The sequence below is a fragment of the Mustela nigripes genome, chromosome 9, assembly GCF_022355385.1.
Source record: "Mustela nigripes isolate SB6536 chromosome 9, MUSNIG.SB6536, whole genome shotgun sequence".
Lineage (NCBI taxonomy): Eukaryota > Metazoa > Chordata > Mammalia > Carnivora > Mustelidae > Mustela > Mustela nigripes.
Window position 1 is genome coordinate 624546 of NC_081565.1, and position 22028 is coordinate 646573.

At 65.8% G+C, this 22028-nt stretch overlaps 5 protein-coding genes across 9 annotated transcripts; 1 reads left to right on the forward strand and 4 right to left on the reverse strand.

Moving 5' to 3' along the window:
* Positions 1-410: 410 nt before the first annotated feature.
* On the reverse strand, positions 411-2115 carry RNF224 (ring finger protein 224). The gene has a single exon (XM_059412136.1). It carries the CDS (start codon positions 1770-1772, stop codon positions 1164-1166), a length of 609 nt encoding a protein of 202 aa, XP_059268119.1. The 5' UTR covers positions 1773-2115; the 3' UTR covers positions 411-1163.
* A 1472-nt stretch (positions 2116-3587) lies between these two features.
* Positions 3588-5975, reverse strand: CYSRT1 (cysteine rich tail 1). Its single transcript, XM_059410219.1, has 2 exons — positions 4573-5975; positions 3588-4274 (listed from the first exon to the last, which is right to left on the reverse strand). The coding sequence occupies exon 2, from the start codon at positions 4264-4266 to the stop codon at positions 3841-3843; it is 426 nt and encodes a 141-aa protein (XP_059266202.1). The 5' UTR covers positions 4267-4274; positions 4573-5975; the 3' UTR covers positions 3588-3840.
* Positions 5976-7754: 1779 nt separating this feature from the next.
* Positions 7755-9610, forward strand: RNF208 (ring finger protein 208). The gene is made up of 2 exons (XM_059410218.1): positions 7755-7909; positions 8117-9610. Exon 2 carries the CDS (start codon positions 8646-8648, stop codon positions 9441-9443), a length of 798 nt encoding a protein of 265 aa, XP_059266201.1. The 5' UTR covers positions 7755-7909; positions 8117-8645; the 3' UTR covers positions 9444-9610.
* A 510-nt stretch (positions 9611-10120) lies between these two features.
* Positions 10121-12604, reverse strand: LOC132024931 (uncharacterized). Its single transcript, XM_059412122.1, has 2 exons — positions 12500-12604; positions 10121-11795 (listed from the first exon to the last, which is right to left on the reverse strand). The coding sequence occupies exons 1-2, from the start codon at positions 12602-12604 to the stop codon at positions 10875-10877; spliced, it is 1026 nt and encodes a 341-aa protein (XP_059268105.1). The 3' UTR covers positions 10121-10874.
* NDOR1 (NADPH dependent diflavin oxidoreductase 1) lies at positions 12402-21942 on the reverse strand. Of its 5 annotated transcripts, none has more exons than XM_059410221.1 (14): positions 21655-21942; positions 21179-21242; positions 16513-16610; positions 15484-15582; positions 15299-15400; positions 15012-15221; positions 14715-14836; positions 14399-14619; positions 14193-14300; positions 13872-13986; positions 13591-13737; positions 13393-13511; positions 13224-13318; positions 12402-13113 (listed from the first exon to the last, which is right to left on the reverse strand). In XM_059410221.1, exons 1-14 carry the CDS (start codon positions 21927-21929, stop codon positions 13056-13058), a joined length of 1833 nt encoding a protein of 610 aa, XP_059266204.1. In that variant the 5' UTR covers positions 21930-21942; the 3' UTR covers positions 12402-13055. The 5 variants fall into 5 exon arrangements, with proteins under 5 accessions (XP_059266204.1, XP_059266203.1, XP_059266205.1 ...); XM_059410220.1 differs by having other exon boundaries at positions 12402-13136; XM_059410222.1 differs by having other exon boundaries at positions 12402-13136; positions 21179-21256; positions 21655-21875.
* Between the last annotated feature and the right edge of the window lie 86 nt (positions 21943-22028).

Consider the following 22028-nt stretch of genomic DNA (forward strand, 5'->3'; position numbering starts at 1 on the left):
CCACCGCCCACCCCGCCTGGACCCAGAGACTCAGCCCATCTGTTCACAGGAGAATGACCCCACTGCCCCGGGGCTTGCGGGGGCCTCTCAGGCTCAGCCCCTCTCCTGCTGCCCCTATTGGGGCAGGCATCTACCCTCCCCTTGGGCCTGGTCACCCCAGGGGGCCTGCTGGCCCACAGCACCCTGGTCCAGTTGCTGCCCACCAATCGCCGTGTGCCCGGGAGACTTTGCCCCAGAGGAGGAGGAGGTCTCTGAGTGTCTTCTCAGCACATTCTCTTCTCTCTCCCTGTCCTGCACCCACTGTCCAGGACAGACCCAGCAGTCCCTCCCAGAGGCTTCTGAGGGACCATGGGACAGCTCCTTTCCGGGTGCGGATAGGGACGATGCAGCCTGACTTGGGAGGGTGTCTGTGTCCGTAGCCCCCGGCCCTGCTCTGACCCCTCAGAAGGGTTTGGAAGGGCCCACGTGGGGCCACTGTGAGGCAGCAGGGAGCCAAGGACCAGGAAAAGGGTGCGTGGTGGGGGGTGGCTGTGCAGCCCTGGGCAGGCCCCCACCCTCTCTGGGCCTGGAGCTGGCCTCACCAGGGCCCTCTCCTCGGACACCTGTCATAGCAGGGACTTTGCGCCTGCAGGAGAGCCTCCTGGAGTAGCGGCCCACGCGCTGCTGGCGCTCCCTGCGCTTTGCTGAGCGAGTGATCCTCACGGGGATGCTTGGCCGGCCGAGGGTGAAGGAGGTGGTCTGTCTCTGTCTGGCTCACACCGCTGGGACGGGGAGACGGGTTCCAGCACAACCAGGCACAGACTTGGCCAGACCCCGACCCTCTGGCCTGCAGCCGGACCCCCAGGGAGGCATCTTCAGAGTTGAGCCCAGGCCCAGGCTGGGCCTGCCGGTGACCGCAGCAACCTCCCCCTACACACAGCCCAGCTTGAGGCCCCGGAATCCTGGCCAAGACCAGCAGGAGGTCACCCGCACCTCCTTGCAGAGTCTCCTAGTAGTGGGGGCACAGCCTCCAAGCTGCGGCTGCGGCCTGGGGAAGTCCATGGAGGGCAGCCTGCCCGATCCTCGGCCCCCAGGCTGCTCCAGGCTGGCTGTGCCGCGGGTAGAGGTTCCTGGCATGGGCTGTGGGCAGCAGCTCCCCTGCCAGGAGGGGCAGCCACCAGCGCTCAGACCTCGGGACCACCAGGGGCGTCCCAGCAGAGACCGCAGCAGCCCCGGGCCTGGGGGAAGTGGGGCTGGGGGCCTAGGGTGGGACAGAGCCTGGCCGGCTGCTGAGTGATGGTGGCACTGCCCTTGGGGGCTGCAGGGGGCTCCCTGCGAGATGGCTCCCGCTCAGCCCTCACGGCCAGGAAGGCGGCCAGGTCGAGGTCCAGCAGGGCCACCCCTCCCCGGGGTGTGGGTGTGCTCTGGCGGCACTGTGGGCAGGGGATCCAGCGCTGCTCGCCCGCTGGCGTGTCCAGCCGCCGCACGCACGCCTGGCAGAAGGTGTGGCCACAGTAGAGACGGTGCGGGAGGTGGCCCGCGAGGTCGTAAGCAGAGCAGCAGATGACGCAGTCACCCCGCCGGGACCCCGCGGCCGTCCCCTCCTCAGAGGCCCGGGGCCAGTCTGGCTGCAGCATCCTGGAGGAGGTCAGGGAGCTGCAGCCCACCCGGCCTGCTCCAGAGGCCGTCTTGCTCGCCTGACACCAGGACTTGGCTCTGGAGGATAGGAGCCCCGGGCTCCAGGCCGCCCCTCTCCCCAGCCTGCCTAAGCCCCAGGCCTCTCTTACCTGCATCCGCTCTGTGGTCCAGCTCTGCCCAGCAGGAGGACGTCCGGGGGACTGGGAGGGGCCCCAGAGCACCCTGCAGCTCCCGCCCTGGGGCTCGCATTACTGGCAGAGCACAGACGAGTCAGCAGGGAGGCGGGCGGCGGCTGAAGGCGGTGTGGGCTCCCCTTTCAGCCACAACGCAACTGGATCCAGCAGCACCGCCAGCCCGGGGGAGATAAGCGCCCCCCGCCCGGTGCCCGGATGTGGCTCCGTGGGTACCCCCCCACGCCCGGCTTCCCAGCTCACCCTGGTCCCTCTCCCCACCTTGGCCAGCCTGTCCTGTCTCCACGCCACTCCAATGCTTATGGTCCCCAAGCCTGCTGGCCTTGCCCTAGGGGATGCTGCTTTAACTCCCTGATCAAGCATCACCCCTTCCAGGTAACCTGCTGGGACCCTCAGCAGCTCAGAGCCCTGGGGGGTCCCGTTCTCCCCAAGCACAATCGCAGTGTGTGTGTCCACGCCGATCTGTCCCAGCACCTTTCTCCTGCTGGGTCTGGGTCTGTCGTGCCCCCATTACAGGGCCACGGTCAGCCCCATGAAGTCCACGGAGGTGCCGAGGCATGGGTATGGAGAGCCCCACTCACACACTGTGGCTAGCCCTGATCACTCCCGTTAGAGGCCACCTCCCCCCCGCCGGCATCTGCTCGGCTATGGCTCCTGGGCCAGCACGGTCCCCTTGACGGCGGGCATAGCAGAAAGGGGTGTGTCGAGATTGGGCAGGATGGGTTCGGGACCCTCACTGCTCAGCTGCAAGGAAGCCAAGAATCCGAGGCGCGGCTCCTCAGTCCTCCTGCCCTGGCAGTCCGCTGCCTCCCTGACCGGTTCAGCAGGTTGCTGCGGCTGGCCTGGGTGGGGCCGTCCTCTGGTGGAGCCGGCCACGGGGCAGGGGCCGGAAACCTGGCCCACCTGAGAGCCTGCACAGGCAGACCAATGACATGGCCACCCACACCCAGAGGCAGGTCTTGCCCTGTGGACAGTCACCCTGGGTCAGGGGAGGGCTGGCACCGGGACCTGTCCATCCTGCAAGGCCAGCGTGGCTTCCTCCTCCGCTGTCTCTGCCTGGCCCTGGACATGTCAGTGTGCCCAGCACAGGCCTTCCCGCTCAGTCCTTGCCCTGGCATCACAGCCTCACCTCAGCAGTGAGATGACCCAGCGCCAAGCAGCATGTCTCCCCCGTGTCCCCCCAGGCCGGCATGTCGTGCTTCTCAGACAAATGGGAGATCAGCCCCCTGAGGGGCCTCCCCCGGCAGCTCTCTTCCTGCTCCCCTGGCTCCGGAGGTGCAGGCCTGGAGGTAGGACAGCGGGTGGGCCGCCCGCTTGGGGACACATGGCACGTGTTTACGGACTGGCCGTTTCATGAGGAACCAGAAAACCCCTGGGCTAAGGTAGGGCCCTGACTCATGGATGGGCAGGCCCTGGCGCTGGCTGCCTGGGCTCCCACTCCCAGAAACGTGTCAGAGCCAGGCCCACCCGCATGGTCCTGCCAACGTGGTCCTCCTCCTGAAGCCCCTCTCAGGGCCCCACCCCGGTGCCACGTGTAGCATCCTCCTCCTGCCTGGTCCCCCGCCTGATCTGCCTCCCCGCCCTGGCCTCAGCCCCGAGGAACGCAAGACAGCTTGAACCCAGGCCTGGCTCCTGTCCCTCCAGTCCAGTCTCTGGACAGACCCAAGACCTACGGCTCAGGGGGGCTTCCCCATCGCTGAACGCCCCACAGAGGCTGAGGCCAGTGCCGGCAGCAAGCGCAGGACCCTCTCCCAGGTGCAGCAGTAAAGAGCCACCAGAGCAAGGCTCACTCTGCTTTATTGCCTGGGCCGTGGGGCTCGAGGGAGGTGGTCAAGGGTGTCCCCGCGGCTGCCCTTGCCGCAGGGGACTAGGCTCTCCAGCAAGGGGCTAGAGCTGGGCGGTCGGCCCCCTCGGCAGGTAGCTGCTCCCATCTGGGGTGGGAAGTGGCCAATACCCATGACAGTGGTCCGGCGGCCGCCCAAGCCACGGTGGGGGGTTCCGCCACAGGCCCCACGGCCACATGGATGCTGGGCTAGGAGACGACGCAGCAGCAGCTGTGGCAGCGGCAGAAGCGAGGGCAGTGGCAGCAGGAGCAGCAGGGGCAGCAGCAGCAGTGGTGGGCGATGTCGTCACCGCGCCCGATGGGTGGCCGGCCGGCGTAGGTCAGTCCTGCCGGACGCTGCCCACCACTGCAGGGGTTGCTGGTCTGTGGCCAGGCCTGGTGTCCCTGGATCTGGCCAGTCCCCTTGGCCCCCTTGCCACCTTTGCTCTCTAGGGCCGCCTCGGTGGGCTGCAGGAGCCGGGTGGGCTCTGAGGGGCAGGACCCCGCAGGCAGAGGCTGCGACCCCCAGGACGAGGAAGCCGCTTCCAGCTGCTGCCCCAGGTCGGGCCGAAGGTGAGCGCGGGGGATGCTGACCTGGGCATACGGGTTCTTGACGACCATCTCGTGTGGGTCCATGGCCCAGCCTGGCAGGGGCAGGCAGAGGAGACAAGATTGGCTCTGGGGAGGGAGACAGCTGCAGCCCGAGAGAGTGCCCACCCCTCGGAAAAACCAGGCTGGGGAGATGCCAGAGTGCACCAGGCCTGGGTATTAGTGTGCCCATGTGTGGGGGTGAGCAGAGTGTGAGGGCCAGCATCTCCCAGCTGCCCCCCTACCCCGCCCCGCAATGGGGCTGCAGATGGGCTGGGGAGGCTGAGAGAGGCCGTCTGGGCCGTGCCCACGGCTGAGCCCCAGTGCAGGGAAGCCCCTGGGCCCAGGACCCACCTGAGGTGGTGACGGCAGCAGTCTACCCTCTCGTCCTGTGGGTCAGGTCCAGTGCCTATGAGGTAAGCCACTGGCAGCTGGCTGCCTTTTCCCTCCTGGGGAGGGGCGGAGTCACGGGTGGAGCTCAAAGATGGGGTTCCCAGGATCCCAGGAGGCCCCGGCTCAGCCGGCACAGCAGCTACCCACCCTTCTTCCTGTGGTGGGTGGTGGCCCCCGCCGGGGCTCCAAGGGGCACTGACAGGCTGGGTGACTCAGCCTCCACGCATCTGGGGCACGTCCTCAGCCCTCCAAAGACCCGCCGCTCCTCAGGAAGGAGGACTGGAGGTTAGCCTGACATCAGCCTCAGCTCCCAGGCCTGCTGGCAGTCTGGAGAACCCCAGCCATCACTCACACACCTCAAAGCCCCTGCTTTGAGGCAGAGGACGGAGGCCCACTTCAAGCCAAGCCTCTTCTTGGCAGAGACCAAGGTGTCTGAGACCACAGACTGCTTGGAGGTTTGTGTTTTTTAACCTATAAAAAAGGTTTGATTTACACACCTTGGCTACGACTATTCTTAAACTTGGCAACAACAGGGGCTTCACTGGCAAGTGATACTTCTGGCTCATTTCTTATGTATGTACGTATGTATGTATTTAAGAGAGAGAACGTGATCCCAGGGTCCTGGGATCGAGCCCCACATTGGGCTCTCTGCTGGGCAGGGAGCCTGGTTCTCCCTCTCTCTGCCTACTTGTGATCTCTGTCGGTCAAATAAATAAATAAAATCTTAAAAAAGAGAGAGAGAGAGAGAGAGAGAACGGATGAACAGGGGTTGGGGCAGAGGGAGAAGTGGATTCCCCGTTGAACAGGAAGTCTGATGTGCGCTTGATCCCAGGACCCTGAGACCAGGACCTGAGCTGAAGGCACACTCTTCACCGCCGGGCGACCCGGGCGTCCCTTCCGGCTCATTTCTGGAACCGCAGTTCCCCTCTGCGGGTGAGCTGGGGATGCGGCGCTCCTGCCCCACCTGTGTCTCCGTCCTTGGAACGCATTCCTCCTCCCTCCTTCCTCTGTGAGGTGGCAGGCAACCTGCCACACAGGGTCGCCGTGTGTTGGGGTGACAGCGGATGTGAGCGCTTGGGTCTGGGCCTGGCACTGGTGACCTTCCCCCAGAGCGATGTGGGCAGCAGGGTGGGGCCAGGACCCGCGCCTCCAGTCCTGGTGCGCAAGGGAACCCCAAGGAAGGGCGGGATCAAATCAGACGTGGCTCAGAGGCCAGGGTGACCGGGGTGGCCTGCGTAAGGCCAGTCAGACCGGTCAGGACACGAGTTCTACCGATGTGGCTCTGGGAGAGGAGGGAAGTCGGTCCGCGGCCGGGGACTCCGCAGGTGTAGGACAGACGCTCATTGCGCAGGCTCAAGAAGCCCCGCCCACTGCCCCTATAAGACTCCGCCCCTTGCTGCGAGGCGGAGGCTGGCGCATGCGCGCAACAGGCCTGGGGCTGCCGGTGAGAACTTTATTCCCCAGAAGCCTCAGCGCTCAAAGGTTTCTCTGAAGACCCGGTTCGGCGTCTGCTGGCCATGGACGGCCCAGAACTCAACCTGGGCTGCCCAGCTCTGACCCGCGGGTCTCCGGCTCCCGGGGCGCGGACTTGGGTGGGCTCGGGGAGGTGGGCCAGCACGGGGCGGGACCTCACGTCCAGGGGCGGGGCCTCGGGGCAAGGGGTGGGGCTCTGTGGCCGGTGTCTCCTTGGGTGCGCGCCCCGAGGGTCGCTGGGAAGTGGAGAAGTGGGGGCCGAGGCTCGCCTCCTCGCACCGCCCTGGCCGGGTCTCTTTCAGTTGCCCCAGCTTCACGCCTGGGCCGGGAAGACCTCGCTGCCCGCCCTGCCGGCCACCTGCACACACCCCACAGCCCCTCTCCCTAAATGGCTTTGGAAACAGATCCGCGGACACTAGGCTGAGGTCGCACAGAGCTGCCAAGTCCCCTAAGGCCCAGGTTCGCTCCTCCAGCCTGCTTTGTCCGCGTGGGCTTCCTCCCCAGGAGCAGAGGCCTCTGTGGGCTCGGCTGCCCTGAAGGACCCCTGAGCACGGCCTCCAGCCAGGTGTAGTGGGGCCAGTACAGAGGAGAGGGGCTGATAACTGTCCAGGGTCAGGCACAGGGCCCGGTGCTGGTCACGGGAATGCTGGCAGGCCTTGTGGTAGCTGGAGCAGGTCAGGGGGTGGCACTGTGGACCCCCGCCCCGCAAGCTGTGGTCCCCTGCCGGTAGTTGTCACCATGTCCTCTGCTTTGTCTCTCACCTGAGGGCTCCCGCAGAGGCTACACCCCAGGGAGTCAGGGAGCCTGGCTTGAGGAGGAAGCGGAAAGGAAAAGGGGCCTCTGTGCTGGGTGGGGTCCGGATAGCACAAGTATGTGACAGCAGGGCACGTGCTGACTTGATGGGATGCCGGAAAGGGCCACCCCACCTTGGGTGCGTGTCCCTAGCGGGCTGCCCCACTGGTCTGTCCAGTTGTCCTTCTGACCTTCTGCATACCCCTCACCCCACCTGCCTGTCCAGCATTCCGGTCCTCGGAGCCCGCCCTCAACTACCGTCCAGCCTCTCCACCCACTCCTCGGATATCTTGCTCACCCTCGTTCACGGTCACGCTGTCCCTGTCCCCGTTGAGCACAACCTGGGTGCACTTGTGAGCCAGGGGCATGAGCACTGGGGACAGAGTGGAAGGACAAGCAGAGACCCTGACTCGGGGGGCTGCAAGGGGATGACACATGGCTGTCTCCGGGTGGGGCCCTGGGAACCAGCTTTCCTGAGACCCCTCTCCACGCCTCTTGCCTTCCTCTCTCCGGCATTGTGAGGCCCCAGGCTTTGAAAAACAGGGTTTCCCTTCTAGAACGGGAGGAGGGCATACTTGACTAGGACCCAGGGTCGGCCAGACAGGACTCGGGCCGAGAAGGGCGACGCGGGGGTCCTGATCCACAGGCGGCTCGCTGGGGCGGGCAACCCCGGAGCGGGCGCCAGGCCCGCGGCGATGGAGGGGCGGCTGAGCGACTGGCCCCGCCCCGCGGACCCCGCGCGGGTCCCCAGACGGGGGGTGGCGCTGCGGGCGCGGGCGGGCGCCGCGCGCACTGCGGTCCCCGCGCCTCCGCCGCAGAGCGCGCCACGCTCCGCACGCACCTGCCGCCGCGCCGCGCTGCCCGGAGCCCCGCGCCCCGCGCCCCTGGGAGCCGCCGTGCCGCGCCATCGCCCGAGGTCGCCGCCGGAGCCGCTGGAGCCGCCGGGCCGAGGAGCGGGCGTCGCATCCGGGCCTGCCTTTGAGCCAACCTCTGCGGCGGCGGCGCGCGGCCCGGGGACGCCAGGCTGGGGCAGGTGAGCTCGGGCGGGGCGGGACGGCCGCGGGGTCGCGCGACTCCCCTTCCTTTCCCACCGGGGAAGGGGTGGGCCTTGGGGGCGGGGGCTGGGAGGGGGCTGGGTCCGGAGTCCAGCGAGGGTCAGGGTCAGAGGTCGGGAGCCCTGTCTTTTGTGCAGGGTGAGGGTGGGCCCGGGCGCTGCCCTCACGCTGTCTTTCACCTGCAGCTCGGGCCTGGGCCAGGCTTCTCCTCTGCTTCCACCGCCGCTGAGCCTGTGGCCTGGGGCCTCCCGCAGCCAGGGCTCCGGCTAGCTGCCTTCCCTGGGCGCCCTGTCCTGGAGGCGTGGGGCCCACCTAGCCCCTGCTTGCCCGGATGTCCCTGCTCAGGGACTGCTGACCTCGGCTGCAGGGGGAGCTCCCCCCACGCCCCCTCGCCAACCTCAGCAGCCAGAGACCCTGGGTGAGCCCCTGGGCCAGACCCGCAGCCCAGGGCAGCCTCCCATACCCCCCTGCCCCCGCCTCCCTCCTCCTCCCCCACCCCTTCCTCCTCCTCCTAGGACTGGACCCGAGAAGCCACTGTGGCCACTGGGGGGGGCCCTGCCCCCCCAGCTCTCACCGGCCGCCCCCAGGAGCCCTCGGGGCGGCCGGGGTCCCTATCAGGCCTGGCGGGACCAGGATGCTGCTCCCTCTCCTCCGCCCCGGCCTCACCCAACACCCCCACCCACCCGAACACCCAGTCTGACTGGAGACAGCCGGATGCCGGTTGACCCTGGGCCCGAGGTGGGCAGTGGCTGGCCAGGCCTCCTCATGTCCTGCCTGAAGGGTCCCCATGTCATCCTCAAGATGGAGGCCATGAAGATTGTTCACCCCGAGAAGTTCCCCGAGCTGCAGGCGGCCGCCCCTTGCTTCCCACCTGCACCACGGCCCACCCCAGCTCTGGCCCCCAAACGGGCCTGGCCCTCAGACACAGAGATCATCGTCAACCAGGCCTGTGGGGGGGACGTGCCTGCCTTGGATGGGGCACCCCACACCCCTCCCTTGCCACGACGGCCCCGCAAGGGCAGTGTGGAGTTGGGCTTCCCCCGCGTGGTGCCCGCGGACGAGGTCATCGTGAATCAGTATGTGATACGGCCTGGGCCCGCCTCCTCGGGGCCCCCTGCCACGGCGGCGCCAGCTTCGGGGGAGCCCCTGGAGTGCCCCACCTGCGGGCACACGTACAACGTCACCCAGCGGCGGCCCCGAGTGCTGTCCTGCCTGCACTCTGTGTGCGAGCAGTGTCTGCAGATCCTCTATGAGTCCTGCCCTAAGTACAAGTTCATCTCCTGCCCCACCTGCCGCCGCGAGACTGTGCTGTTCACGGACTACGGCCTGGCTGCACTCGCTGTCAACACGTCCATCCTGAGCCGCCTGCCACCCGAGGCTCTGACCGCCCCGTCCGGGGGCCAGTGGGGGGGTGAGCCGGAGGGCAGCTGCTACCAGACCTTCCGGCAGTACTGTGGGGCCGCGTGCACCTGCCACGTGCGGAACCCACTGTCCGCCTGCTCCATCATGTAGCCGGAGCCCCCCGCGCCCTGGCCTGCCAGCCCGTGCTCGCCGCTTCTCCAGGGATCCGGCCCCGCCCCATCGCCTGTTGACCCCTCGCCCACCACAGCTTCTGGCCCTCCCTGTGTGGCATTGTCGCTGCAGCCAACTCTGCCATTAAAACTCTTTGCCAAAGTTTGTACCTCGTTCCCTGAAGCCTGCTCTTGCGGCCAGGGCCCAGGGCTACGGCCCATACAGGGTCCCGCCTGGAGCTGCCAGAGGGAGGCCCGGTGCCACTTGGGGTCAGCCTGCTCTGCTTGCTGGGGCCAGGCTGGGCCAGGTCATGTGTGTGCGTGTGCACGCGCCCGTGCGAATGTCCCACATGTCTGTGCAGGGCCAGCCTGCCTCCTGCGTGTGGGCACAGGGTGGCTGTGTCCTCTGCACGGGCCCTGGATGTGGGGGCAGCTGGATGGCGGACACCTCAGTCCGTCAGGCTCCTGGTATGCACCAGACCCTCTGAGTTGTGTGGGAATGGCCTCGGAGGCTGTCTGAGGTGGCCAAGACGGTGGTGGGGTAGGAGGACCCAGGGGCCTTCGATCCTGACTCCACGGCCTGACCCTGGGAAGGAAGCGTTGTGGTGGGAGGGAAGGGCTGGGGAGACCTGCGGGGACCGCAGAAGGGACAGGGGCGGTCAGAACACGGTGGCCAGGTTTCGGTAGCAGGTGCTGTGTATTGAGAGCCGTTTCTTGTGCTGGGCAGAGCACTCAGCGTGTCACCCGTGACCCTGGGCGGTCGTGCTGATTGTGTCTGTCCTTTAGATAAAGGCCCAAGCTCAATGACAGGAGGTTACGGGGCACTCAGGGGTCTCGGGTCAGTGCCATCCAGTCCGAAGGCCTAGTTGTTCAGGGACGGGTGCCCGATGCCCAGCAGCTCCCGCCAGCCCCTTGGGTCCTGACCCAGTGAGTCAGGAAGCTATCTGTAGCCTGAGCTGGCACGGCGGGCACCCCTCCCCTCTGTTGCCCTGCCCTTCAGGGCATACACACTGGCTCTTATCTGGAACGCAAGGTGGGGGCCCCGCAGCCCCTCCAGGACCCCACCCTTGCCAAGGAGTCCGCTCACTACCAGCCTTCAGGGTTCACTTTCGTGTCCGCCGCGTTCCTCTTGCAGATGGGCCGGTGGGGCAGGGAGAAGTGGTGAGGACAGTGTGCAGTCGGTCTGGGGCCTGGCCACAGGCCTCCTCCAGCACTGCCCGTGGGCACCGGTAGTCCGTGGCAGGCGACAGGGTGGTCGGAAGTCTCTGGCTCCTGGGTGGCCTGGCCCCAGACCTGGGTCTGGATGGAGGCCAGTCTCCGGCTGTTCAGTTCGGTCATCAGGCCTCAGGGCCAGCCTGGGTCTCCTGGTCTGGCGGCGGCCAGGACTGTCTGGGGCCCCAGAGGTGCTGGTCGCGGGCGTGGGAGGCCCCGCTCAGCGGCCGGAGCGGTCTAGCAGCATGAAGAGCAGCCCCAGCAGCATGAGTGGCGTGAAGACCAGCAACAGACCCAGCAGCTCCAGGGCCAGCAGGCCCGACAAAGCGAGGCGGCGGCGGCAAGGCCCTCGTTCCCGCAAGGCCCAGAGCCGTGCACCCAGGCAGGGCGGGCACGGTAGGAAGGGCAGGCAGCCCTGGCCGCCCACAGGCCCTGCCAGGAAGCGCAGCTGGTAGCGGTGCTCTAGGGAGGCCCAGGGCCCCGGGCCCCGGGGCGGGGGAGGAGCGGGGGGCGTAGGGGGCGGGGGGCCCTGGGGCCCATCTGCCTGCAACAGCTCCTCCTGCAGCCGGCAGATCTCCCACTCAAGCATGGGCGTCTTCTGGCGACACAGGGGGCAGCATACCTGGCCCAGGCTGGCGCTGGGAGCTGTGCCCAGCAACTGGTGCAGGCAGCCCACGCACAGGCCGTGGCCACAGTTCAGCAGGGCCAGGCGGTGCTCCCCGGGCCCATAGGGCTCTGTGCAGATGGGGCACTCCTCCTCCCCCAGGCCTCCCGCCTGCCCCCCCGCTTCCTCCTCCTTTGCCTGTCGGGCCCAGGGGCAGGCTGTGGCTCTGGCCCCCAGCAGGGGCTCACTGTCTAGAGCCCCAGGACCCTGGGGGTTCCTAAGAACCCTGCCGTCCAACTCTTCGTCTGCCAACACTTGGCGTGGGGGTGCTAGGCATTCAGGGCTGAGAGAGGCTGAAGGCAGACCACGGAGTCCAGAGCTGAGGTCACAGGGGCCATGAGTGGGGGCCCTGGGGCAGGAGTCCAGATGGGTGGGTGCGGTCCCCAGGGTGGCAGCCAGGGTGGTAGGGGCTGTGAAGGTCACCGTGGCCCTCTGGACACGGGCAGGGTCTGGCACTGACCTCAAAGCAGCTGTAGCCTAGTCCCAGCGCTGGGCTCCTTGCCCCGCCCTGGAAAGTCACCGGCACTTGGGCCCCAGCACTTGTCCCGGGCTCCGGACAGCTCTTGGACCCACGGGTGCTGTCTTCTCCGTATCTGCCCCCCGCCCAGACCTGGCCACCGCCCACCCCTGTGTTCACAGCTGACGGACAGACACACAGACTCCAGGCAGCAGCTCTGTTAAGTAGACCAGCCAGCCTGACTCCTCCTACAGGAATTCCCCTGGGGATCCTGAGGGCCCCTCCCAGGGGTGGGGACCATGGCTGCCCCGCCCCCACCTTCCCTCCCCAAGCCAGGACTGCTATGCCCGGGGCAGGCAGGGAATGGGCAGTACCCATCCTTCCTTCCAGGGCTGCCTAAGGCTGCCCTGGGCTTGACAGAAACTGGGCAGAGCTGTACAAAGTGGGCAAACAGCCAGCACACATCACAGCAGAATCAGACCCTAAGTACTGTAGCAAAGATGGCAGAGCAATGGTGCAGTGCCCACCGCGGACAGCCGTCCCATCCAGACCCACTGCAGGCCCCAGCAACCTCCCCCCAAGGTACCAAGACAGTCAGAAGGAAGAGCATGTCAGGAACAGCCAAATAGAGCCCATGACTTTTTTTACTGAGCCTTTCCAGGACTGGGGCGGGGAAAGTCTGACTGGCTGGGGGCCTCCTCCCTCTGCTCTGACCCTCACTGACTTCCAGCCTGGCCAGAGCCCCGTGAGGCCCTGAGGTGGCACCAGGTGCTTGGTGGCAGAGGGTGGCTGGGAGCCCGTTGTCCCCGAGGGCAAAGGGAGGTGGCATGTGGCACTCCCAGAGACCCTGCACCACCTCCAAAGGTGCCCTGGGGTTCCCCAGCCCCCAGGTTCCTGTGTCGTCTGGGGAGTCCGGATGGCCGTCAGGCTGCCCACTCCTTCTTGAGGCACCGTCCCCACGCAGGGTGGCGCAGTCCAGGGACCACCCTGACCAGGACCCATGTTGGGCCAGTGGGAAAAGGCCAGCAGGAGCCTGGAACCCTGGATGGGGGCATGGCGGGGTGCCACACGGGCAGTGGCGTCGGGGCTGAGGACAGAGCCCCAGGTGGACCAGAGCGAGGCTGTGCAGGGGACGGGCCGGGGGGTGGGGGGCGGAGAGGTTGGCGGCCTCCTAGAGGGCGGTGGCTAGAGGGGCCCAGGCCAGCAAGATGGCTCCTTAGGCCCAAGTCTCACTCTGGAAACGCAGTGTCCGCTGGAGCCTGGCCAGGTAGGCGCCTGCATCAGGGCTGGAGAGCCCGCCCTCCTCCCGGAAGACAGACGTCAGGGCTTCCGACACGTCTGTGGGCATGCACTTGGCATTGCTGAAGGGACAGGCCAGGAGGGCTCAGCGTGTCTGGGACCCCCCTGGAAGGGCTGGCCGCCGTCCCCACCCAGCGGCCCAGGCTCACCCTGCCAGGTAGAAGTAGGCGCCCCGGTGCTCCAGCAGCTCCCACACCAGCGGCCCGAGCTCCCGGATCCGATGTTGCACATATACCTTCTGCTCCTATAGGGACATGGCAGGGGGCGGGGGGTGAGACTGCATCGCGGCCCCCTCCCCACCCCTCCAAGCACACCCACCTGCTCCCGGGAGAAGGCTGTGAAGAGGGTGAGGCAGCCCCTCTTCTCCAGGTCCAGCCACTCAGCCCCCCAGTAGAAGTCCTGGTGGCGCGAGCGGCAGCCAAAGAACAGAAAGTTTCCTGGGGGAACACAGGGTGGCCTTGAGGCTTGGCTCTGCAGGCTCCAGCCGCCGCCTTGCCGGAGATCCTGTGTGCTCACCATTCCGGCCCTGGGCCACGCGCTCCTGGACAGCTGCTCGGAAAGGGGCCACGCCAGTGCCAGGGCCCACCATGATTACAGGTGTGTCTGGGGTCTCTGGGAAGGTCAGGCCCCCGGGCCGCACCCACAGCGGCACCTGGACAGGTCCTACGGCAGGAGAGAGGTGGTGTGAAGGGGTGCCGAGGACCAGTGCCCTAGCCTGGCACTGGCCGTGCGGGACAGGGGAGAACGGAGGCCCCAGGCCCAGTCCTCTGCACGCCCCTCCAGAAAACGGGGGTCACCTTGCCCCGGATCCAGCGAGGCCAGCCAGGAGGAGCAGAGGCCCCGGCGGCGCTCCTTGAGGCGTGTCTGGTACTGCACCACAGCCACGAGGATCTGCAGCCTGGATGGGCGAGCCTGAGGGACGGGACGCTGGCTGCCGGCTCCATTGGGCTCTCCTGGCCTCCGTCCGCCCTGGCTTCAAGCTCGACCCATTCCCCCGAGGGCTGGGCCCAGATGTGGGGCAGACGTGGAGGAACGGGGTCCCCCGCCCCCCATATGCCTGCCTGCAGCCTACCCAGCATCCCTAAGGCCAGCTCTGGGCCCTGCCCCGTGGGCCTCACCAGCAGAGAGGAGGCGATGGAGAAGGCCCGCGGGCGGATCGGGGGGATGAGGTCCAGCAGGTAGTCCGCAGGGATGGCTCCCGCCGTGTGCGGGAAGTCGCACAGCACCTGGGCAGACACGGCCTCGGGTGGGCACGGCCGGCACGGCCCCTCGAGGCTGTGGCTTGGAGCCCTGGGCCCGCCCACCTGCCCACGGCTGCTCACACCTCCAGGATGGTCCTGCGAGGCCGGTTGCAGTAGGCGTACAGCTCCTCCTGACCCTGGGGGGAGCTGAAGTACAGCAGCTTCTCCCGCTCCAGCTCGTGGGGAGAGAGACAGGCCAGGAGCTCGAAGAAGGAACGGCGGGGCACGCTGGCAATGTCCAGGTAGTGTGACACAAGGTGCCTCACGGAGCAGGGCTGGGGCAGCCGTGCCGGGCAGGGCACACCTGCAGCGGGAGGACAGGGGGAGGGCTGAGCAGACCCCAGCAGAGTAGGGAGAGCACGTGCCCACAGCTGGGCCCCCACGGGGCCCCGCGCTCACCTGGCTCCTGAGGCAGCAGGGTGAAGGTCTGATCCGGGTCCAGGCCCAGCACCTGGCAGAACTGCTGGGTGTGGCTGGCCGCGTTCTCGGGCAGGATCAGTACCACGTCGCCGGCTGCAAAGCTGTGCAGGAAAGCCTCTGGGAGAGTGGGCCGGGGTGCGCAGGGCACCGGGGGTGCAGGAAGGGTGCCGGCAGAGGGGTCCTCGGGGGCAAGTGTCTCCCTGCTGTCTGACCCGCACCCCCAGTCCCCCAGCCCCAGCCCTTGGCCTCCGCCCACTGGTGTCTCAGGCCCCTCACCTGAGCCCTGAGCCTGTGATGTCAAACTCGATCAGCCGAACGTCCTGGAAGTGCGAGGGGCCGGTGACTCTCTCGTTGCTGACCATGGGTGCCAGGAAGGGCTGCTGCTCTGAAGGCGGACCTGGAGGGTCTGTGCTGGCCCCAGGCTGCTCCTCAGAGCGTATCATGGGGGCCTCCGGGAGGAAGTGCACAGTGAACTTGGGGGGCAAACTGTGGAGAGGGTACACACTGGTCAGGCTGTCGTCAGGGCCCAGGCTGCGCCGCTGCACCTGTCGGCCCACACTCACGGGACTCCGGCGGGGATCACACCAAGGTCAAGGGGCACAGGGTACAGTGCCAGCACCTTCTCCCACAGATCGTGCAGCCAGGGGTCGATGGCAGCATCAGGCCTGGAGGGAGAGCATGTGCGTGCTAGCCTGGGGGGGCCCTGCTCGTGGCTGGGCCTGCAGGGGAGTGCCCCCACCCCACTCACCCCAGCTCATGCTGGTCATTGCCCAGGCACACGGGCAGGAGGGCGCGGCCCCCGAGCTGCAGCAGCCGACGGTGTAACTTCTTGGCCACAAAATTGAACCTTCGGAGAGGGAGCGAGGCTTGGGCACACCCAGCCCCGGCCGCAGGGCAGTGAAGGGGAAGCAGCCCCAAATGAGCCCACGGGGCCTCATGGGCTGGGCAAGGATATGGGCAGGAGGGGCTCCCCACCCCCACCCACCCTCCAGCCTGTTTGCGCCACCGTGCCCACGCGAGGCACGGAACAAGACCACCACCCAGCAGAGGACTGTCATGCTGCCGCGGCTGCCCGTCGTCCTCGGCTGCGCCCTCCCAGCCCTGCACCGGCTGCGCCTGGCTTTGCAGGCTGTGGCACCCGGCACCCCGCACCCGGCACCCAGCGCCGGCACCCGGCCGGCCTTCCCTCAGCCCCTGCGCCACACAGCTAGAGGTTTCCACGTCTCAGTGACCTGACAACGGACATTCCCTTCAACGCAAAGCCCTCGGTGCTGCCCTGAGAAGGAAAGCAGTAGTACTCTTTGCTTAGGACGTGGGTGTCCTGAAAACCCGAGAGGGAGAAAGGCCAAGGTCGTCACAGCCCACCCAGGGAAGTGGTGCTACGGAGCGGCTCCCGGGGCTGGGCGGGTCTTCTGTGCCCCTCGCTTGTTCCCACCGCCCTCTGTAAGCCCACATATCTCCTATGTGTTTCTTGGAGAGTGGGGAGTCAGTGGGCCTTTGCTGCCGTGGGTCCCATATCAACCTAGGATGCTGGGCACCTCCTGCCCTAGAAGACCCCCCCTTTGCTGCCTGCCAGTTTCCAGTCTGTGCCCCGAGCACTCTTTAAAACCCAGATGCTCCCCGGTGGTCACTGCGGAAGCAGGACAGGCAGCCCGTTCCCCGCCCGAGGTCCAGCGGGAGCCCTGGGGGCCGAGTCACCATTCCCGGTACTGGGACACTCTGTGCTCGACCTGGAGGACAGTTCCTGCAGGCCAGTGGCCCTCCTGCCCCTACTTACTTGGCATACGAGGAGTCCCCGAGGCCCAGGACAGCAAAGTCTGTCTGACAGAGGGAGGTTGGTGGCAGATTCTTCCGGAATATGAATCTCCAGAAATTCTGCAGCCAGAAGCCAAAGTTAGAGAGAGGCCCTGCTTTGAGCAGCGGGTCGCAGGGCCAGGTAGAAAGGAACCGCCTCTTGGAGCCACCCTGTTCCTCTAGACCTTTGTTATTAAAACAACACCACTTTTTTATTCTATTACAATGGGGTGGGAGGGGAATTGGGAAAAAGCAGAAAAATCGCACAAAAGAAAGTTGCCCCAGGGGCGTGGTTTCATCTGCCTCCGTCCTGAGATGGAGCCCCAGGCTGGGTACTGAGGACTGCACGAGGTACACTACCTCTGCCTCTCCCTCCCTCTCTCAAATAAATAAATCTTTAAAAAAAAAAAAATGATAAGGGGCGCCTGGGTGGCTCAGTGGGTTAAAGCCTCTGCCCTCAGCTCGGGGTCCTGGGATCGAGTCCCGCATCGGGCTCTCTGCTCGGCGGGGAGCCTGCTTCCCCTTCTCTCTGCCTGCCTGTGATCTCTGTCAAATAAATAAGTAAAATCTTAAAAAAAAAAAAATAACAAACAAACAAAAAAAGAGTCAGTGAGCTGCCCCAGAGCCACCACCAGAACGTGGAGCTCCACCCCATGGGGCAGAGGGCCCCTGGGACTAAGGTTCCTAAGGTCCACCCCAGGAAGGCCACAGCTTTTTCCCACCACTCTCTCCAGGTGGGGGAAGCACCCGCCCCTGCTTGGGTCTCCCCGTGGGTGGCTTACTCCTTCAGACTACAGTTCTGTGTCCTGGACGCCCCACCCCCAGCTCCGAAGCCCAGGCTGCCACAGGCACCCCTCTGGGCCGAGATGTCAGGCCCTGCAGCCCCCCCCCCCCCACAGTGGTCGGTGGAAGGGGAAGTTTCTCTCCTTTGGAGCCCGCTCCTGGCCCTGAGCCCACATCAGTGTGCTTCACACTCACTGCCGCCCCACGGCTCCCCACCTCACTCATTGTGCTGGCCAAGGACCCAGAGCTGTCCCCAACCCTGGGCACCCTCATCTCCATGCATCTGCCCATCCCAGCAGCCTTACACCCGGACCCCCAAGGTCACAGCCCAGTGCCTCTCCTTCCTGCCTGGGGTCCTCATGGGAGCATGTCTTGGGCCACACTCTGTCCCAGCCTCCAGGCATACTTGCCCAACATGGTGACGGAGTCCCGTCACCTTCAGCCATGGAGACCAGAGCCCTGGCGACACCTGCTTGTGTGTGCGCTGCAAGATGTCAGGGCACTCCACCTCCCTTCTGCTGCTTATCTCCAGAAACAGAGGCCCTCTGCGGTCCAGGGACTCCGGCCCTGTCCTGGGTCTGCCCACTGCACTGGGGACTGTGCCCGCTCTGCCTCCCGGGACCTCTCCAGCGTGCACCTCCTTAGAGACCGGTTTCCTGAAGCCCCTTAGGCGACGAGAAGAGGCTCAGCCAAGGGACACTTCTTGCAGCTCTGCATCCGAGCACGGCCGCGTCCTCCCTCCGCAGGGGCCTGCAGGTTTGCGGGGCACGCTTCCACGGGAAACCCTCTTACCCAAGAGCCCGAGCCCCTGCTCCAAGCTGGTCCAGCCGGGCCACGGGGGCCGAGAAGCCAGTGTCCTCCCGTGTCCTGTGGTCTGTGCCCAAGGGCTGCAATCACTGCCGCATGCCTTGGCCGGAGCCGTTCCTCCCAGGCAGGCCTGTCCCGGGTGCCCTTCTGGGACACCATGACTCTCTTTGGTCAGTTTCTTCCCACCCTACGGTTCACCTTCTGAGGTTACTCAGATGACCTTAGGGTTTTGATTTGCTTCGTGTGCTAGCTCACGGGGTTTGTTCAACTTTCCAGAAGATCTCAACTCTAATCTTTTCAAGTTTTCCGGTGTTTCCTCGGTTTCCAGGCTTGTCCTGTTTCGCGCGCTCTTGTTCCGTGGGTGTGGGCCCTGGAGGGTCTCCCCTGCCTCTGCTCCTCCCGCTTATGTCCCTGGAAGCATCTTGGTCTCTTTCCACGGTGTTGTTCCTCGAGGGCATGGCGGTTCCTCCTGGTCTCCTTGCACTTAAGAAACTGACAGGAAACCGTGAGCTCAGGCCTGTCACCCCCTGTGGGTTCCCAGCCAGGACCCTGCTGGGTTTCCCACTGTGGTGACTCCCTTTCCTGACAGAGGGCTCCACCTGTCCACTGCCTGGGAGCACGTGCCTGACCTCGGGGCTCTGAGGACCAAGGCCAGGCGGCCAGAGCCTTCCTGTTCAGTACACAGCCGGTCACCAAGCCAGGTCTCCAGCAGGGACCAGCCCCCTCCTCCGTGTCCCTGGGACCTCAGTCTGCAGCTTCTCCGAGGAGCCTCCGGGCCCTGCTTCAGCTGGGGAGGGCTCTGTCCTGACCTCCTCCACAGTGGGGTCTGTGCCTGCCGCCGAACGTGTCCACCACACCCGGGGACGGCCATTGCCTCCTTCGTGCTGTTGGCGTCTGATACCCGGTCTGCACCCCAGCCCAGCTGACCTCCCCGATGTCTTCATCTCCCCTTCCCTCCCGTGCCTCCTGCTTCTGGTCCCCTCAGATCCGGCTTCTCCCCTGTTCCTCTTCCTGTCCAAGAGGCCGCTCCGGACTGTGTCGACTGTGTCGGAGTCACGGCCCCAGGCCTCCCGCACTCTGCCGTACGACTCGGGCCAGGACCCTGCTCTTCAATCTTAAGCCTCTTTCTCCCCGTCGCCCCATCCCCAGCATTTTTTTTTTTTACTTGTTTTTTATTTTTTCACCCCCAGCATTTAACAGGTCTTTCTTTCTTTTTTTTGTTTTTTTAAAGTTTTTATTTATTTAGGGATGCCCGGATGGCTCAATTGTTAAGCGTCTGCCTTCGGCTCAGGTCATGATCCCAGGGTCCTGGGGTTGAGCCCCACGTCGGGCTCCCTGCTCAGCGGGGAGCCTGCTTCTCCTTCTCCCACTCCCCCTGCCTGTGTTCCTTCTCTGGCTGTGTCTCCTCTCTCTGTGTAATAAATAAGTAAGATCTTATTTATTTATTTGAGAGAGAGTGAGGAAGCAAGCAAGGGAGCACAAGCTGGGGGAGGAGAGGCAGAGGGAGAAGCAGGCTCCCCGCTGAGCAGGGAGCCCGATGTGGGGCTCAACCCCAGGACCCTGGGATCATGACCTGAGCCGAAGGCAGATGCTTAACTGACTGAGCCACCCAGGCGCCCTTTTCATTTAATGTAGAGACATTCCTAAGATCCTCTCCACTCACTTAGCTGTTGGCCCCGTGACCCACTTCTCTCCCTGTAGGTCCCTGAGACTGGTCTCCCCAAAGTCACGAGCAATCCCTTTGCTGATAAACCCGCCAGTGCTGCTCAGGCCTTATCTTACTTTACTTCTGTGCAGCTCTGAGAGCTGGAAGCCTTCCTCTCAGGAGTCACCTCTGTGCCCTTGACCTTGGATTTGGTACACTCCCTCTGTTTGCTGCCCTCCCAGGCTTTCCTCCACCTCTCCTGCCCTCCGTGTTCAGGGCCACCTGTCTCCGGAGGGAGGGAGGAGCTTTCTTTTTCAAGCCTCACCCAGGATCCTTGCCAGAGCTGCCCCCTGACCTTGCAACCCCACCTGAACGACACCTAGCCCTTGACCCCCCTGGTCTCTATCTCCGTGCCTGGAACTTCCATCCGTTCCGGCCCCCGAGCCCCAGTCCCCATTTGAGTCCACGTCCTCTCGATCTCACCCTGCCATCTCTGGGGCGCCCCTCTTCTTCTCTTCCATCTGCCGCCCTCCTGGTCCAGGCCACCAGTCCTGCCCGTACCATGTGTCCCCTGGAACTGTTCCTGCTCCACAGCCCGCCCTCCCTACTGACAAGCGGCCGTTCTGCTGGAGTGTCCCCAGTGGATCGCACGGCGTCTCACATCGGGTCCGTCCCCCTTGCTGTGGCTGCCGGGCTCTCTGGGATCAGTTCCGGCCTCCTGCCTCTCCTCTCCCCTCCCGTCCCGAGGCTCCCCTTGCCTCTGTCCCACAGAACCGCTTCCTACTCTTCCTGGAGCTGCTCTTTTCTCAGCTGCACAGGCTGCTCCTTCTTCCCGGGCCAGCCCCCACGTATCCTCAGGACTGAGCCTACATGCCTTGCTTCCAGAAAGCTCTCCCTGAGTCCCCAGGTTGGGCCACACAGCTTTTACAAATGCCCCCGTGACATCTGGTACTTTCGCCGGCGGCAGGGATCTCCTAGCACCGTAACCGCCTGTGACGGTGGTTGCTTTTGCTACGCCGTGAGCGCCGGGAGGACAGAAACAGGCTCGCGGCCGGATTCCCAGCACTGGATCATGCTCAAAAGATGTTCAAAGAATAGAAGAATGTTCTGGAAGGGTCTAACGGTTTTGAAATACACACAGAGACCCAGGCCCGATCCACAGACAGCCCTGGAGAAACTATTAAGGGTTAAAATGGAGATCAAGGCGATTTGGTGGCCTGTGAAGCGTTTATTAGCGAGGACAGCCACAGCCCCCAGCTCCTTCCGAAGAGACCCTTCCAAATCCATAGCCTAGGGGCAGCAGGCACCGGAGGGGCAGCTTTCCTGTGCTTCCGGGACTCCCGGCCAGGGACAACGGAGGGAGGGTCCGCGCAGTGACCTGAGCGCCTGGGCAGAGCCTTCGGGTCAGCCTTACCTTCATGTTGTCGGGAGGGTCCCCTTGGCCCGCAGTCGCACAAACAAATATCACCAGGGGCTCCCTAATCAGATTCACCTCAACGGAAAGACACCCGTGTAAGACCTCGCGCTGCAATGACTAGGCATCCCCCGCGTCCCTCGGGGCGGTGGGCCGAAGGTCTCGGTGAGCGCCCCCGCCCCGGCAGGCCCGCCCTCCCCGGCAGGGCCCCCTCCCCGGCAGGGTCCCCCCTCCCCGGCAGGGCCCCCTCTCCGGCAGGGCCCCCCCCCCCGGCGGGGCCCCCCTCCCCGGCAGGCCCCCCTCCCACCTCGCCCGCTCCTCCCTCCAGGTGCTGAGCCACTGCCCCCAAGTCTTCCCGCCACAAACGAAGGGCCCGCGGCCGGACAAGACGCGGCGCCCTGCGGTCGAGGGCTCGGACGCGGCGCTGGCGCCCCAGGCAGCTCGGTCTCCCCGCCGAGACCCCAGGGCGCCCTCACCACGGAGTAGGAGTCCAGGGCCTGCACGCGGCACTCGAGCCGCCGGCGCCGAGCCTCGCGGCCCAGCCTCTCCGACACATCCTGAGCCGTGCCTGTCTGGCTGCCGAAGAGCACGAGAAGCCCCGGGCTCGGCATCCGCGCGGCCGGCCGACGCCCGCACCCCGGCACCGCGCCTCCTCACACTCGCGCGAGCCCGGGCGGCCCGGCCCCGTGTGGACTTCCGACTTCCGGTGGCGGCCGGAAGTGACGCCCTCAGACCGCGCCCCGCAGGGCATGGCGTCCGGGAGAGGCGGGCGTCCGCTAGCGGCCGGTCCGGGGTCCGGGGCTGGGGCGAGGGTCGTGGCGTCACGCCAGCGCCGAGGGCCGGGACAGCC

Bases quoted from the DNA above. Each gene is read 5' to 3' on its own strand.
- RNF224 (XM_059412136.1), bottom strand. From the start codon at position 1,772: ATGCAGGTAAGAGAGGCCTGGGGCTTAGGCAGGCTGGGGAGAGGGGCG.
- RNF208 (XM_059410218.1), top strand. From the start codon at position 8,646: ATGCCGGTTGACCCTGGGCCCGAGGTGGGCAGTGGCTGGCCAGGCCTC.
- CYSRT1 (XM_059410219.1), bottom strand. From the start codon at position 4,266: ATGGACCCACACGAGATGGTCGTCAAGAACCCGTATGCCCAGGTCAGC.
- LOC132024931 (XM_059412122.1), bottom strand. From the start codon at position 12,604: ATGCCACCTCCCTTTGCCCTCGGGGACAACGGGCTCCCAGCCACCCTC. The intron at 11,796-12,499 runs GTCAGTGAGGGT...CGCTGGGACTAG, and splicing joins GGGCTCTGGCCAGGCTGGAA to GCTACAGCTGCTTTGAGGTC.
- NDOR1 (XM_059410220.1), bottom strand. From the start codon at position 21,929: ATGCCCTGCGGGGCGCGGTCTGAGGGCGTCACTTCCGGCCGCCACCGG. The intron at 21,243-21,654 runs GTGAGGGCGCCC...GAATCTGATTAG, and splicing joins CCCTGGACTCCTACTCCGTG to GGAGCCCCTGGTGATATTTG. The intron at 14,620-14,714 runs GTGAGCGCGGGG...CTCCCGCTGCAG, and splicing joins CCTGCTGCCTCAGGAGCCAG to GTGTGCCCTGCCCGGCACGG.